Here is a 17,780-nt window from a genome sequence, read left to right as displayed (position 1 = left end):
CCTCTGGTAGACTTTAGCTGTTTCCAGTGTTTGTCAGCCAACATTTGTCTACTGTTTACTCTTGAGCTTGCACAGCGGGGCTTAACGGTTGGCAGTCTCAAACAGAAGCACATGAAACATGTAATAGAGTGCGGTTTTTCTGTTCCACTTTTTACAGCATCGGCCGGGTGTAAACAAAACACGCCAGCAGGATTCCTTATTTGCATTGACTCTAGGGCACAATCTTGATTGTTATCATTAGGAAAACGATGCAGGATTTGAATAAAGCGCTTAGTATTGGCAGAAGTCCTGATTGATCTATCCATGCTGTGAAACCTCATCCTCATCATCTTCATCAAAATATATAGAATGTATTATCTTTTAAATCCACCGTCAAGTATTTATTTCATCAGCGATGTAGACTGTAAACGAAATAGTTCATTTCTGGAGAAGCCCTTTACAATGACACTGAGCGGCGGTATCATGGTGTATTATTAACCTCTACCGTCCTCTTCTTCCTCCTCCTCCACAGCCAAGTGTCCTGATTGTCAGCTACATCGAGTCGGCCAAAGCGGCGGCCCAGTTTGGCTCCTATCAGTGTGCAGAATGGAAACCAGATGACTCCATGATAGCTGTGGCGGTGAGTGCACGGCTCCTCCGAACACGCACACAACGCTCCACTTGGCGTGCCCCCATCGCTCACTCACACAGAGGAAGACGGAGACACACTACCCTTATCTCCTTTGTTTCGAGCCCCCCCCACCCCCCACCCCCCGTCTTTCAGCTGCATTTGTTTCCCTTCATCCTTGTACTGGTGTATGTGTGTGTGGGTGTGTGTGCCCTGAAGGGTGTGCGGTCAGAAAAAGGGCTAAGCCAGCTAGTTTTGTTGGCTTTCGCTCCATCCTCCTGACTGATTCGTTATATTAAATCCCCATTTGCAGAGCTCAGATCAAGTATTAACAAGTCGCCACGGCCTCCGTTTAATTATTCAGTGTACATCGAATGGTCTTTGAACAGCGGTCCCTTTTATCAGATGGGCGCCAGATAAATCTAAAGCCTGGTTATCTTTGTAAGTCCATAAACCGTGTCAGCATTTAATAAAGCCCGGGAGTTCAAACTAGACGGAATAAATTAGGAACTGCATTTCAAACGGATACAGAGAGCAGTATTATATAGGTATTATCTTTTGTCCTGTTCCCGCTTGCTTCAACAGGGACAGAAAGTATTTGGTGATTAGTTGAGTTGAGCTATGAATGCCTCGATTACAGGCCCACGTTTGGAGCATAGATTCCAACTACCAAAACTCAGTGGGAAAAACGCAAAGAAAGGACGGACAGTCCTACAGAGGGAATTACGTTCAAGTAGGCCAAGGAGTGGGGTGTGCATAAACCTCCACTTCACACTCTATGATCAGACCTTCTGGTTCTTGCAGAGAGATGGTCATATTTCTATATATATTTCTATATATATATCAATATTTCAGTGGAAAGGTTCAGGAAATGTTACGGACGTTACGGAATTGGACTGAAACTTTGAGGTCCAGAGGAACAGCTGATCTGAATGCATGCTTCATACGTGTAATCTAATTTTCAAGCCAGCCGAACATCGCAGCCCGGTCTGAATCCTAAGCTTCACGTATTTAATATGCAACTGGAGTGAACGACTCCAATTCAACACCTCAGAAATATCAACCAGAAACACCTTGCCCTCACAAAACCAAAGCCGTGGCCCGGAGAGCTGTGAAATGCTGAATGTGGTGATTTATTGTATGCTGTCTGCTCTATTTACTGTCACCTGCGTCGTAAACGTATGTTTAGCCGGCCCGCTCATCGTCTGTAGAGCGTGTCGGAGGTCAGTGCCACCATGCCTCTCAATAGAAACGACACGTAACGCTCACCTTGAATCAGTAATGGCAACAAGAGACTTTCCTGGTGCAACATGCTGCCAGCAGATACCTTTAAACTCAATGGGGTCGCAGATGAGAACAACAAGCACACGATTGTTTTGAGCTGTTGATTTTAAAGGCTCATGGTCCCAACGTACTGCGTTTAATTTTTGAATAGAACTTGGGCTTAGTTAGGCTTTTTGGCAGCCGCATCCCTGCTGGCTTGGAAGAAATGAATAGCATCTATTGTTCTAGCAGAGCCTTGTTGTGGGAATTGATGTCCTTGTCTCTTCTGCTTGGGGATGGTCATAGCATGATAACGTTTACTCAGGTAGTGTAACTGATTCATATCTCACAGAAAGTTGGGATATACAAATCCTCATGAGCAACGTGCAGCACTGCGCTCAAATACCGAGACAACACTGGAAGTTCACCTCCCTTTCTCTATTGGGCAGAAATCAGACTCATGCTGTTTCTCGCTCTTTTCATGTTTCTGCATTACTTGAGCACATACAGGTCAAATGGATTTTTCATACTGACAATTCCCCCTTACAGGACTGCTTACCATACATGTGAATTCAGTAGAAAAGTTGTATCCATCTTAGTTGTAAAAGTGTTTCTCCAGCCCTGCTTTTGTTGATGTGTGCGACAAATACTCCTACAACTATATATACACCTATTGAACTAATAAACATCCGGAATTGCGGTCAACCAATAGCAGTTGAAATAACTACGAAAACGGAAACTAACATGACGTGACATCCACTAAGGGGCAATTCCGATTCTGTATAGACCCAGGTTTAGTTTTGTATGGCTCGGCGGGCCCCAGAAGCTGCGGGTCAACTGATTTTGTCACCCCGCATAAATGGTGTTCTGACCGTGGTCTAGGACCTGAAGGATGGTGAGGCTGAGTGACGGGTAGAGAGCGCAGGCTGAGGGCAGCCATCCACGGAGGTGATTTGTAAGGTCTCGATGTGATGTTGTCAGGATGACCGATGGCCCCAGCAGCGTGACCGAGGCTTGAACGTTTGTCCCCAACCCAAGAGCTGAGCAGATGTTGTGGTGCAGCAAGGCAGCCGCAACGGGCAGAATAACCTGGCTCTGTCCCGCTGGCTGTGCGGGTTTAACCGTAGAGTGAGCTGTGTATCCATGTGGCTAGACTAACCTATAAAAGTGAAACCCCCTGTGGAAAAGCATGGCTAGATGATCCAATGAGAGGGAAAATAAATGTTTTTTTAGTTTATACTTTGAAGCTTGTTATTATCAGAGCCTGCCTAGAGGGCCTGGAAAGTGGTGATAGAACAGCCATCTGCTTTTTATTCCTAAATGGTGGCTTGTTAGCGTGTTCACTTATTTTTGCTGTGCTAACATACTTTACCCTCTGTATTAACACTGTCAAAGGAAATCTATTCATATTGAGGGATTTCACACACACAGTAAAAAAACTTGCCTTTGATTTCCTTTGTCTCATTAGACATGCCTAGTTGCATTTGACAAAGTTAAGTGAGAAGTTTCCACGTGTTTGGATGTTACAATAGATACATTATGGCAGGTTGTGTAGCCAGCTGGTGCGTCTGAAGAACGTTGACCTCTTTCTCATAAGGAAGTCGGCTGGCTGTGGCTGTTCTATACAAGGACCGGATTACAGGCAGAGAACTTAATCCAGCAACCTCAGCTGTTCTGTGTAGAAATGGGGAAGTTACATTTCGTACCCCTGACTTTGATTAATAAGCAAGTTAGTAGTAGCACTTTAAATGTAAACAATGTCCCCTTTCCCCATGTATTTATACTTGCTCTACATTGTATAGGCTAGTTGCCGTGACGACCTTAAGCAGCACACCGTACCTGAGCTAACGATTTCTGAAGAACGGTCGGAGCCACGAACATGAGATCCAGGTCACAAATTAGACGGGATTATCTTCTAGAGGTATCTCTCTTGTGCACATGTCACTCAACCCACCTCTTATGCCACACCACCGGTGTGCCAGTAAGGCGGGAAATATGAACCTCGGGTTTCCATCGATAGTTGCCATGACTACGGTCACTAGGGTTCCACATCTAGAGTTGGGAGGTCTAATTCCTTCTGCTTGTGTGTGTGTGTGTGTGTGTGTGTGTGTGTGTGTGTGTGTGTGTGTGTGTGTGTGTGTGTGTGTGTGTGTGTGTGTGTGTGTGTGTGTGTGTGTGTGTGTGTGTGTGTGTTTTGGTGTGGGTGTTTTGACGTTTCGTTGCCTTTTGTGCATTGTAAATGTCATTGGGTGACGGATCACATACTTCCGGGGATAATGTATAAAAGGAAGACTGTAGCGCACGAGGGAGGATGAGGATGAAGTTGTGAGGGCATTCCAGACGAAACAGCCCGATATCTCATCAGTTTTGTCATGCCTGCATCTGTTATTTATTTCTTCCAACTAGAAAACCCAATTAGCAAGACTATCATGTTTCAGTGTGTGAACTCTGATGAATAAACGATACCAAGCCAAAACAAAAGCTTAAAGATTATTCATTATGTAGTCATTCTGATCCCTTTATTCACTAAAGAATGCCTGCAAAGCCTGTACCCCAATCTTGCATCCAAAGAGTAACGCTGCAAAATAAAGGCCGTTTGGGGTTTTACAATGCCAATGCGAGCCGATGATAGGGGTTGATTTTAGATTTGTGGAAAAAGCTTTAATACATGCAGACAGTCAGATCGGGTTCCAGCCCCCCCCCCCCCCATCTCTTCATGAGGAGCCGATGTCTCGCCAAGTGGCCCAGTCAGCAGATCTCTCAGAGGCCCTCTGAAGTCAATGTGATCCTCGACACTCTCGTCAGCCAACCAGCCCAGACCCGCATCGGGGGGGGGGGTGCATCAAAACATACCACACATAGGCATTTTCCCTCGAAACGCATTCCATCAGACGGTGTGTGCGTGTGTGCGTGTGCGTGTGTGTGTGTGTGTTCGCGTTCGCGGGTGCTCGCTTGTGCACGCTGTGTTATGAGAGCAGCTAGACTCAAGCAGCAAGTGCTTTTATCAAGTGCATCAAACGACAGCACATCCAAGGGAACTGCAGCCATCTCTTGTGAAGGCGCCCGCTTTGTTGATTCCCATTGGAGAAGAAAGACGCAGCGGCCTGTGCATCCCAAAACAAGGCTGGCTGTCCTTGAGTTCGTCACAACAAGGCACAGACCCACCTCTCCGGTCACCAGAGTGTGTACCTTTCCCCGAGGGCACGGCTAGCCCAGTAATGAGGGCAGAACAACTGTGGGCCAGCCGGCAGAGAGTACAGAGGATTCACTGGGCAGAGACGGTACAGTGAATACACGTAAACTTATGCTCCAACAGACTCGGATCACTAGGGAAACGACTTTGTGGATGTATGTCAGCGGGAGATGCATTTATAATGTAGGCTGGAAGGTGACAACATGGCGTAAAAAATAGTGGAGGTGTGAAATATCCATTGAAACAAACTTGAACTCAAAGGCATGCGCATAGGTTTCAGTTCCGTTTTATATAAGTTGGCGGATTATTAAGATATAGCATCCTCCTCTTTCCTCCCTCCCTTTCTTTCCTCTTGTTCCTTCCTCTCTGCATTCTCCGAAACTCCCATAATGTGAAGCCCTTCACGATCAGGCCAGAATGCACATGAATGAATGCTATGAATGTGTCTGGGGGAAAGCCATAACTTAGACACCGTGCTTAGCCAAAGTAAAGCAAGGTGCAGGCCTGCGTTTAAAAATACCAGGCAAACCCCAGTCACATCCTGGTTCTTGTGACCGTCCTCCGTGCGGTTTGGCTTCCTTAATTGCACTATCCGTTGAAATGTCATGCAGGGAAGCCACTCACAGCTGCAGCCAGGGTACGGATATGTTGCCTGGGTTGATTTCCATCACACAGGCCTATTTAGAGAAAATGAACCGAGATCTGCTTGTACGATCTCGGATACACATCCACAATCCTAGTTTGCAGATATCTATTTAATACTTTAAAATGCTAGCTTCCCCTGAGTTTTACCCCAGGCCAGGCTTTGAGGTGTTCCGGCAGGTTAGCAGTCTTGTTTTCTTTTGGGGGCGTATGTTTATATTCTATTCTCGGGCTATTCTATTCTAGGTCAAAACACAGTTTGAGTTGGAAAGTCCACATCCCCACAGATCACTTTGCAAAGGGATAAAATCTACAAAACAACACAAAGAACCTGTATTTGTGTGACTTCTGTTGCCATCTCTCTTGGCTGAGGAGACTATTGGCTACGAATCGAAGGGAAAATATGTATGCAACACCTTGTATGTGTCACCGTGTGTGGATAAAAATATTCCCCTGCTCATAACCTCTCAGTTCTGTAATTGTTGGCAGCATATTTTTCTTGGTATTTCTGGGCATTCTGCAGTTTCTTTATGGGGCCATAATTATCTTTGCATATATAATTTTAGATACTTTAATCACAGTGTGCTAGTTTGCATATACTTTTATATTATTATGGCATCGATCCAAGTAGTACTTCAGCATGCCCGCCAAACATCCGTCTACCCCATGCATAAACAACCATGCATCCAATGGATCTTTACGTAACTGGACGCTGGCCAGCTTCATCCACGGCGTGCGCTAAAGGTATTTAAATCAGCAGTGTCTAACATGGTACGCTGACCCACAGATTGTAAGGCTGGCAAGGAGTCAGACACGAGCAAACACACACAGCTGTTATGTGTGTAAATCCCATTAGACTTGACATTCCAGAGCCATAGCATAACACCAAGGTCTTTGGTTGACCTTGCACCTCCCTTCTGACTCCGGACCATACAGCTGCAGATGCCCTCTATCTTCCTGTCAAGACGTTGTGCTGAGCTGTGTGGTTAAGTGCCCAACGTCCTTTTCAAGTCCAGTGCTGCAGCAATGTCATGGACTTTTATGCATGCATAATTCTCTGCACTCATAGAACGGTTCACTGGTGCAAGCTTCACTGCATGCAGGTGAAGCATGCCTACCGTCCTCTCTAGTGGTAGATGAAGCTATCCTTCAGGGAAAGTGCTGTGAAAGTCCAAGGGCGGAGCAGGCAGGGATTTGAATATCCGCCTCTTGATATGGACTTTCCCCAGGGTACTAAGTTGTTGCTGTTTCACTATTACCAGGGTTGTCTGAGGGCTGGTGCTTTCTGTGAAATGGTGCTCTCTGAGTAGTAGTGTTTCTATAAGGTCTAGTGCTTCGGTGAGGACTGGTGTTTTTATAAGTTCTAGCCGCTTATTAGGAAAATTGATTTAATAAGGACTAGTGGTTTCTGAGGACTGGTGTCTTCTAAGGGACTTTATGAGGACAGGGGGGCTACTGGGGACTAGTGACTCGCTAGTGTTAGGACAGATATTTAAATAAGGACTAGTGGTTTCTGAGGACAAGTTATTTTGAGGACAAGCGGTGTCTTGGGACTAGTATCTTAATAAGGACTAGTGGTTTCTAGGGACTAGTGTTTTCTGCTTTTCTAAAAGCCGCAGGAGCGTTAAAATTGGGTTGTGTGTTTCAAAATACAATAAATATTCTGCTCCGCAGTGTTAGCCACACCTTATCGCGCATCTTTGCCCACAACCCAAATACTTAGATGTACCGCCCGGTGCTGGAGTGAAACCATAAGGAAATTGTTTCAATAGTACAATAATCCTTGGAGCTGCAACCATGCCGCATCGCAAGTCAGCTGATGTTTGAGTCACAGTCTTTGAGTAATTGGATATAATGCAGATTTTAGTTTTAACTTTGTGATGGATTTAGAAAACAGGGCATCTTTTATTTTGCAAGCAATTCATTCAGATGCAGAGGCTTTGAATTACGGTTCATGGACTGAAAGCACATTGTGGGAAACGTCTGTCTGCGTTGTTTTTTGTCAGTTAAGAAGTGATGCAAATAGCCTAAATGAGCATATGGGTTTTAACATAGTGATGCGTGAGGATGCATGTTTTATCACTTGAACGAAAATCACCGGAAACGGTGCAGATGTGAAGTATTTGGGTTTGTAAAATCTACAATAAAGCGCAGTGACAGTTTGGTTTGTCAAATCGGGATGCAAGCCTTTATTTGCTTTATTTACGAAATTTATGGTTGGGATTTTTGAGGACTGTTGTCTGCTGAGGACTGTTGTCTGCTGAGGACTGTTGTCTGCTGAGGACTGTTGTCTGCTGAGGACTGTTGTCTGCTGAGGACTGTTGTCTGCTTAGGACTGTTGTCTGCTGAGGACTGTTGCCCTTTGAGGGCTGGCCGTGCATGGGGACGGGTGGATGTGGGGTCCTGGTGGTAAATAGGACGGGGACGTGACAAAAAGCAGATTTGCCGGTTGAATAGTCCTCGTTGGAGCCACCAGCTGTTAGACAGATGCTTTGGCGCTCACAGCCACCCTCCAAAGCCCAGTGGCTAACGTAATAACTATCCTAAACCATGACTAGGTCTATCTTTAGACTCTCGTGTGTGTGTGTCTGAATGTATTCATGTATGTGTCTCTCGTGTTGGTGTGTGGTAGCAGAGAGAGCGGGTCCTTCCAACAGCGAGCCTTCCCCTTGCTATTTTCTCAGTTTCCTGTGTGTCTTGGTCCTCATCCGAGACCAGACTGTTCCCTCTGTGTTCCGAGCTCGCTCCGTGACCTCAGAGCCGCCCGGAGGAGTCGAACTAGGGAAGCTGGGCCCAATCAACCACCACCGTCCAAGTTACGCAGAACTGCTGTCGAGCAGAGTTTTCACTTTCCCATCTTAAAAACAAGTGTTGTTTATATAGTAAATCCACAGAAGCGGTATCCATTCTTGTTAGAATAGTTTAGTGCTACAGAAGATGGAAATAACAATAATCCTAATCCCTGAAAATCAGTCCGCTGAAAATATGATATTGTATTGTAGAAGATACTAGAATAAATGCACACCTTTTCTTAAATTTTCATATCGGCAAACATATACACCGATACCATTAAATATGTCGGGCTCTATAAAATCAACTATACTGTATTTCTGGTCCTCTGAGATAATCACCCACATGTAAGACACGGCAATTGAAAATCTTCCTTATAGAACATTCCTTCTGCTGAATCGGTATTCTACATGGAAAACACACAGCTGGTCGCTCTGCATACAAGACTTAACGGAAAGAATTCCAAAGTCTTCCTTTCCAACTGTTGCTTTGCTTCCCTTTCCTCGCTCACCTTCTTCCATCAGTGCGACAACAGAACTCGGGTGCTTCCCTCCCATTGGTTAAAAAAAAAACCCGCTAGCATTCAAATGTAATTTCTAATGACTGAATGGCGGTGGGGTTAATGGTTTGGAACGTGCTACATTTGGCAAAGCCGTAATGGACCATAGCGTCATTTAGTGAGTAAAGACCATGTAGCGAATAGAAAGTTATCCTGGGGAGAATTGGTGTGGGTGCGTGTGCGTGTGCATGCATCCCAAGGTTCTAAACTGAGGCACCCACACGCTTTATCTCCCCCACTTCCTCTCGATCGCAGGATCCTCCTCTGATCCCACGAGACGAGCCAAAGTCACCCTAATCATCGGCCCCTCGAACGCACCATGTGAACGGCGCTTTCATGTCTCTGGAGGCGTCCCGGCTCCACATGAAAGGCAGCGGGGTGTGGGTGGTGCAGTTTGGGGGCGGGCGTTAAAGGCAATAAAGACTACTGAAGTTTAGTTTAGACTCGCTTGCCAAAAAAGGGCTTCCCCTCCCCTCCCTCCTTAAGTCCTTCATGCTCTAATGCGCTTTCTCGCCCACTGTAACCGCCAAGACTTTGAAGATGCAGTCGACCACTAGTCATACTAGTGTCTCTATATATAGTGTCTATATTACCTATACAATTGCCCCCTCCTCCCCCCCAATCCGTCTGATCCACTGCCAGTGCCAACACCTTTCTTAATGGAACAAGGCCATGCAGGAAAAGGGATAGCGGCAGATGTACACGAGGCCGCCCTCTTCCAGTGAGCGATCACATGACCGCTGTCTCATTGAATGTGGAGGTTTTATGGGGTTTTATGGGGCTGTCGCTTCCCATACTGTAGCGTCAGTTGAAACTTGGTGGGGATGAAACGTTTGGCTCACGTTCTACCGGGTTGCCTATCGCAGAAGCGCCAGTGTGCTTACACAGCTCTTGCTAATGGTGTGAAAGTGCTTTTAAATGGTGTGTTGTGTCAAAGACCTACGGGTTAGGAAGGCCTCACTCTTTAACTAGTTTAAAACACCACCGGTCGTTGTAAATTCGTCAGTGATTTCAGGGTTCAAATTAGGCTGTTGTTTTTTTGTAACGACCTAAGTTTCCCTGCCACTAGCCTTATGATTATTAGGATTTATTTTTAAACCTAATGTGCCTTCAATTGGTTATACTGTAATTAACCATGTTTTCTATTATTTGAAGGATCATACAAGGCAAAGATTGAAAACAAACACTGTTATGAGGACGGGAGTGTGCCTCACGCTACCAGAGCTGCTGGTGATGAAGAAAACCTGTTTCTAAGATGGGTGGTTAAAGTGTTGTGCTGGGAGCTCAGTGTTGGATGTGTTTGCGTGACAGATGTCCTCTGCCTGTTCTGATGAGATGGTTGTTGGAGGCGGGTGTGTGTGTGTGTGTGTGTGTGGGGGGGGGGGGGGGGGGCGGGCGAATCAGCAGGAACTTCACGATATTTAAAAACAATTTTTGAATGCTTGTACGATACATAATGTGATTCTGTAAAATTATCCTTTGTGTGGTAAACTTAAAGTTACAGTTACTTATACAGGTTCTGTATTCCGGAAGCCAAAAATCGGGATACTCGGTTGTTTCAATATGCTGATTTTGTCGGAATCTGCCTTGTGCTGCACTCCCATATATTTGTACGTGATGATTCAAACTCTTGATTCTTTCTCCTGTAGTAATCTCGTGGTGTTAGAACCCTGGGTAGTTCTCTGTCCCTCCTAAACCGGCTAGTGTGTGCTGCTGTGTGCAGCATACTTCTTAAACAGATTGATTTGTCGTAAGACCTGAGCTTCATTTCCTCGGCTGGGATTTTGATCAGATTTAAAAGTCTGGTCGTGTGAGCTTGGCATTAGCAGCACAATAGCAGGAAGAGCATACATACCGTGACCCCTCACCCCAGCCTCCCCCGCTGTAACATCTCAATTATAACTCCTTCGTTTATACAATAAAGCACAGGGAAGCGGGGGTGCCAAACAGCATTCTCCGATGTTTGTGTTTCTCCATTGTACAGCACAGTTTAGTTTGAAAGGTCAGGTTTTAGCCCGATGGGACAGCTCACAAGGGAATTGATCATTTCGCTTCCAGCTGTTTTCCGTTATGGAGGACAAAAAATGACATAAGCGTAAATAAATAACTAATTAAATAAATAAATGTAGGAATAAATAACTAAATTGCCTTTTTTTGGGTGGCAAAATGTATTTATGCTTACGTCATTTTTTGTCCATATTCCGTTAGGGTGCGATGGTGAAATTTGTTAGGGTTAGGTGAATATAAGAATAAGGGTTCTATAGCACAAATGCAAGAGGTTTAATATTGCATGGTTCTGTGTGTGTTATATATTAGTGGGAGAGGGAGAGACTTTGTGATGGTCTTGTGTTTAAAGTACTCCCTCAGAAGCGGACAGTAACAGCTTGGTTGGACTTGGCTGGCTGCTTCAGCCCACACACCGATGCTCTGAACGCTTTGTCACATCTCATCACTAATCTGTTGCGACCGTTTAACACCTATTTCACATCCCTTGGCATGGAAAGGCATGTTAGATCATGTTGTTATTGTTTTCAAGCCGTTCGCAGCATATCCAGCAGGATACTCTCTTGATTAGAGTGTGTTGGTTCCCAGGGCCAAGGATCTAGGTTTGAAACCCTAATGTCTGCATGCTACCTGTAGGCATCCCTGTGCAAGATGGCCATACCCCTACTTAGGGATGTAACGGTTACCGGTGTAACGTTAAACCCCGATAAAAATGTTGTTGATAACAATTACCGTTTTCATTTCAAATAAAAATATTATCGCGGTGTGGAAACCGTGTGCTCAAGTTTCGATTCAGTTGGAAGAATCATGGCTGAAGGAGGAGACGACAGCGCTCAAGATATCCATCAGCCTTCATTTCTGGCAAAAGTACTATTCAATAGTCGCTGAGAAGTATTCGAATAACATTCGAAAATCGGTCAATCAAGAACCCCCCACGCACGCACGCACACACGCACCTTGGATACACGCACACACAATGACACAGGGAGAGGCTTTTATGATTTGTATGAAATCAATCTGTTTATTTCACCAACTGCGCCATCAACATTCAACATTAAAATTATTTCAACGTGGGCTTAAGCAGATAGGCCTACATGCGCCGAAAACAGCCTAAATCGCTATTTATTTATTTATTTTACTGGACACAGTCTGCATGACGGTGAACTAGACACGTCAAAAAAATAACTTCACACCGTGTGTCTTTTTACAATTTATTTGTAACCAGCATTCGTAGTGTTGATCAGCAGAGAAATAGTCTGCCAAAGACGTTGACGTCGCTTAGCAACCGAGGACGCTGGGGTTGATAAATTACCGGACCACTTGCGGAGTGATACGATAGAAAAAAAAAAAGAACTTTCCTTGACAGCGGTCATTATATGCTTAGCAACGGTGAATTATCAAAAAATGATTCACCACCGGAAGTTTTGAAGGCCCATGCAAGTGAACGGAGCGTTCAACAGCATTGAGAAGAGCCGTGTGATAAATAACTATAGTCACATTCATTATTCGATATTCTACGTGACTCCGACTATTCCACAATCGTTGACCATCCCTACCTTCCAAGAGGACTAAATCTGAAGTATGGGCATATTTTGGGTAGTTAAAAATACCGCGATAATACCGAAAACCGGGATAATTTTGGTCTCAATAACCGTGAGGTTAAATTTTCATACCGTTACATCCCTACCCCTACTTACTCATTAATCACATGCATTACGAAATTAATAGTAATCACTGTAAAACAGTAATAATAGATTTCTCGTCCACTTAATGTCAATAGATCTTCTGCATGTTTTTATGCAAAAGACCCCCCCCCCCCCTAATCTCTTGGCCTTTGGAGGTGTTTTGCAGTCTCGTATCTAGCTCCTTCGTCTCTGTGTCTCTCTTTCTCTCTCTGTCACTCTATCTCTTGCTCTCTCGCTCTCTGTCTGTCTCTGTCTGTCTCTGTCTCTCTGTGCCTCTCTCTCTGTCTGTCTGTCTGTCTATCTCTGTCTGTTTATCTCTGTCTGTCTATCTCTGTCTATCTCTGTCTATCTCTCTCTCTCTCTCTCTCTCTCTCTCTCTCTCTCTCTCTCTCTCTCTCTCTCTCTCTCTCTCTCTCTCTCTCTCTCTCTCTCTCTCTCTCTCTCTCTCTCTCTCTGTGTCTCTCTGTCTATCTCTGTTTCTCTGTGCCTCTCTCTCTGTGTGTCTCTCTCTCTGTCTGTCTATCTCTGTCTGTTTATCTCTGTCTGTCTATCTCTGTCTATCTCTCTCTCTCTCTCTCTGTGTCTCTCTGTCTATCTCTGTTTCTCTGTGCCTCTCTCTCTGTGTGTCTCTCTCTATGTCTCTCTCTCTCTCTCTCTCTCTGTCTCTCTCTCTCTCTCTCTCTCTCTCTCTCTCTCTCTCTCTGTCTCTCTCTCTCTGTCCGTGTTTGTCTCTCTCTCTCTGTCTGCATCCGCTCCCTCCTAGCCAAGTGTCCCCTGTGGATCCATTTAGCATGCCAAACCCTGCCTCTCCCCTTCCCCCACAGGCCCCATCATTGGCTCTCTCTTCTTTTTCTTCTTCTTCTGCGGTCCACGTTTTGGCCAGAGCCGTGGCTGTGTGTTGTCAACCTGCCACCGATGATGCGCACACGTGTAAAAGGTCACAGGTTATCCCAGGACATTGGCACCAGGCCTCCAGGCGACAATGCCGGTACATACATACTCAATGACATTGAATTTATGGGTACCAAAACAAAAAACAATTTTGTTTATGTTTGAAAAGTATTGGTAGCATTTTGGTTTGTATTTGAGTGTTAGCGTTAAAGATTTGATGTTGTCGGTTATTGTTGACTGAACAACAGAGCGGCTGTGGTCTTTGGTTCAGGGACTCTGACGTTGGACTGGACGTCAGACTGACGGACTGAAATTGGTCTCGGGTGTCAGCCTCCAGGCCCAGAGTTCAGATCTGTCTCAGATATGGCCTTCAAAATGTTGTGGTGTCTTCGTGTGTCTGTAGTGCGCTTGGCATGTGATTCTATTATCTACGTTTGGCTTTCGAGTTTATTTGGATTTGATTTGACTGGGTTTGAATAGTCACGAGCACTTTCTGAGTTCTCTTAATTGTTATTTCATTGTTTGCCACATGTTGCACCAACCCTTTTGAGGCAAGGCAGGTCACACTACATAAGCCAATAAGTACATAAGTACAATGACTTTATGCTAATCCATATAGTGGTTTCCGACAAACCCCACCCCAAATTAGCATAATAGTTTAATTGCTAAAATTGGTTTGGCAGTCACGGTGTAGTTTGTTCGGTAAAACAGTAAAAATTGCCATATCATACCTGCGTGTGTAAGTCCCATTAAGGCTCATGGACAGATACCAGGTCCCAAAGGACTTCATTCCCCATTTAATTAAATCTTTTAGCGCAGAGCCCAGAGCCATGCAGAAAAAAAGGCCTGTAGGGACAGGCCTTTTACATCTACCCTCGCCTCATTAAGCCACAGTGAAAACAGGCCCATTCACACTCTGTCTGTCAAGCATCCATAACAAGCTACGGACATTATGTCAGTTAATAGTTTCTGACACTTCCTCCGTCCCTACCCACCATTTCCTTTCCTTTATCGTTAATGTGATAGTGTTACAGAATCTAGACCTACCTGTAGGTTGTGCAATCATTGGTGGGTTTGAACCAACGTGTGGAAGACATCTTAGGAAATGCTAATCATTATGCTTCTCTGTCCTCAGGCCTCTAATGGATACATCCTCCTGTTTGATGTACTGGGAGGACAAGAGGACAAATACCTCTATGAGGCCGTCTACCCAAAGTGAGAGACACACACTTCACTCACTGACTTACTCACTCTCACACTTTACTCTAACGCACAAAGGAACACGTGGAGGCTAATCACTGTTTGGGTGTATTTAAATGCAGGTTGAATGGCTACCTCTACTATATGCAACAACAAGCAAGTCACTTGGAAGCCAACTATTCATTATAATATACCGCTTCCATTATTCTTAAAATAAATATAACTCTTCCGTCTTCATCTGTTTTTAAATAAAAATCAAAGCAGTTATGTCCTGTAGCCTTTTAAAAACATGACAGTTGGAACACTAAAGTGGGACATTTGGGATGTATTTAAAAACATGATTTTGCTGTTACCCATGCAAAGGGGATGTGAACGCGATATCCACTGGCTACACAAGCTGCTGCAGCAGATGGTTCCTCCATACTTTCTGTTCTCTTGTAAATGTTCCAGTTTATTGAAATTCAGGGGAAAATCGGCGATTAGCCAGAGAATAACGACATATATGCTGCATATACATGTACTAATTGAACGTCTTAAACAAATGACACGTATAATAACAAGAATATTATCACTAATAATATTTATATTATTACTATGTGTTCTATGTCACTTGAACTGCCAGATACACACTCTGACTCCAATTATGTTTTTGGAGCGCACTTTAACAAGGATGCAAAATAAGGATCTAGATATGAAGCATATGATCGTCTTGTTTAGCTTTGTTCATGGCCTGTCTGCGATGCCTATGGAATCCTCCCTGAGCAAAGGGAGCGATTAGATACGGTTCCCAGGTCCATGTTTGGGCTTGCTGGTAGACTCAACAAGACGTGTCTTAGACAAGTCTGGACCTAAGCTCAACTTCGCCCTAGCCTTAACTGAGTGAACTCAAAGAATGTTTCCTCAGTGTGGCATGGGGCTAGGATTCCATTAAGATGTCTGTTTGAGTTAATGTTATCTTTTAAATTGTTGTTAACATGTTTGTTCATGTGTAGGTAGCAATCTCTGTTCCACAATGTGGCGTGGCTAGAATTGCATTCCGATTTAATCTTACCTCAAAACCATAAAATAGTGGTGTGCGTGCGTGCGTGCGTGTGTGCATGTGTGTGTGTGTGTTTGTCTGTGTGTATTTAGATTGTCATGATGTCAATTATGACAATAATTAAGAGTAATTAAACGCCTGTTTCAGCCTGTCTGCGGTCGCTGTGCAATTAGCCAATCACATGCAGGCCAATCCCACATTCCTATTGGCCAAACAGAGAGCCACCGTAATCACTTCCTCAAATTCTGTACAAACAAGGAAACCCGGTTCAAGGGACGCTCCAAGCCCGCAGTCGACTTCCATAGGATGTTTGCTTGTTGACATGTTTGCCCATAAGGCAGGCCGGCAGTGATTTACAATAGCCAACATACCTTCATGTCCATTTGCACCCATAATTACCTACCCTGATGCCAGTTAAAATGTAAACGTCAGACTACTATGTTTGCATGGAAGGTATTAAACGTACATGCATAGGAAATAAAGCACAATATGTGGTGTTTATTACTCATTGAAGTGTCTTTTGTGTGTGTATGTGTGTGTGTGCAGAGGGAGTCCCCGTGTCAAGGTGACGCCTGGTTATAAGCAGGAACAGTGCGCCCCTGCTCTGACCCTGGAGATGAAGAAACCTGTGGACCTGGAAGCTCCCATCACCAGGTACACCCCGTCATAACTCACCATCTGTCTGTCCCCTCACTATCTGTCTCAGTCTGTCTCTGTCCCCTCACTATCTGTCCCTGTCCTTCTCTCTGTCTGTCCCCTCACTATTTGTCTCTGTCCTTCTCTCTGTCTGTCCCCTCACTATCTGTCCCTGTCCTTCTCTCTGTCTGTCCCTGTCCTTCTCTCTGTCTGTCCCCTCACTATCTGTCCCTGTCCTTCTCTCTGTCTGTCCCCTCACTATCTGTCCCTGTCCTTCTCTCTGTCTGTCCCCTCACTATCTGTCCCTGTCCTTCTCTCTGTCTGTCCCCTCACTATCTGTCCCTGTCCTTCTCTCTGTCTGTCCCCTCACTATCTGTCCCTGTCCTTCTCTCTGTCTGTCCCCTCACTATCTGTCCCTGTCCTTCTCTCTGTCTGTCCCCTCACTATCTGTCCCTGTCTTTCTCTCGGTCTGTCCCCTCACTTTCTGTCCCTGTCCTTCTCTCTGTCTGTCCCCTCACTATCTGTCCCTGTCCTTCTCTCTGTCTGTCCCCTCACTATCTGTCCCTGTCCTTCTCTCTGTCTGTCCCCTCACTATCTGTCCCTGTCCTTCTCGCTGTCTGTCCCCTCACTATCTGTCCCTGTCCTTCTCTCTGTCTGTCCCCTCACTATCTGTCCCTGTCCTTCTCTCTGTCTGTCCCCTCACTATCTGTCCCTGTCCTTCTCGCTGTCTGTCCCCTCACTATCTGTCCCTGTCCTTCTCTCTGTCTGTCCCCTCACTATCTGTCCCTGTCCTTCTCTCTGTCTGTCCCCTCACTATCTTTCCCTGTCCTTCTCTCTGTCTGTCCCCTCATTAACTCTCTGCCAGAGACGATCCACCCTTCAATGAAAATAAAAGACGGCCGCTGTTTATAATGACCTACGGTTACCGCGGCAACAAATAAACCAAAGACATTCCCCACCCGGAGGGGAATATTTTAAAGAGCACGACCTGTTACAATTAGAATCTGAAATGACATCACCACACCTTCCCTTCGGGAAACCAATGGAATGGTGGGGGTTGGGAGGGCTCTGGTTCCAGATAGGGCTCTGAACCAATAGGATGGCGGGTCCTGTGAGGGCTCTGGTTCCAGACAGGGCTCTGAACCAATGGGATGGCGGGTCCTGTGAGGGCTCTGGTTCCAGACAGGGCTCTGAACCAATGGGATGGCGGGTCCTGTGAGGGCTCTGGTTCCAGACAGAGCTCTGAACCAATGGGATGGCGGGTCCTGTGG

The 17,780-nt window shown here is 45.3% G+C and overlaps 1 protein-coding gene across 2 annotated transcripts in view; it reads left to right on the top strand.

The window, feature by feature from the left end:
• Positions 1–17,780, top strand: part of ric1 (RIC1 homolog, RAB6A GEF complex partner 1) — a 43,071-nt gene that overhangs the window by 5,311 nt on the left and 19,980 nt on the right. For both annotated transcript variants that reach the window (XM_079735248.1, XM_079735247.1), the window contains exons 2-4: positions 512–619; positions 14,770–14,849; positions 16,420–16,527. In XM_079735248.1, the coding sequence (XP_079591374.1) occupies positions 512–619; positions 14,770–14,849; positions 16,420–16,527 (296 nt within the window). The remainder of the gene's footprint in view (positions 1–511; positions 620–14,769; positions 14,850–16,419; positions 16,528–17,780) is intronic.

Source organism: Pollachius pollachius, assembly GCF_949987615.1.
Source record: "Pollachius pollachius genome assembly, chromosome: 4".
In the NCBI taxonomy this organism is placed as follows: Eukaryota; Metazoa; Chordata; class Actinopteri; order Gadiformes; family Gadidae; genus Pollachius; species Pollachius pollachius.
This window is presented reverse-complemented; position numbering and strand designations above follow the sequence as displayed.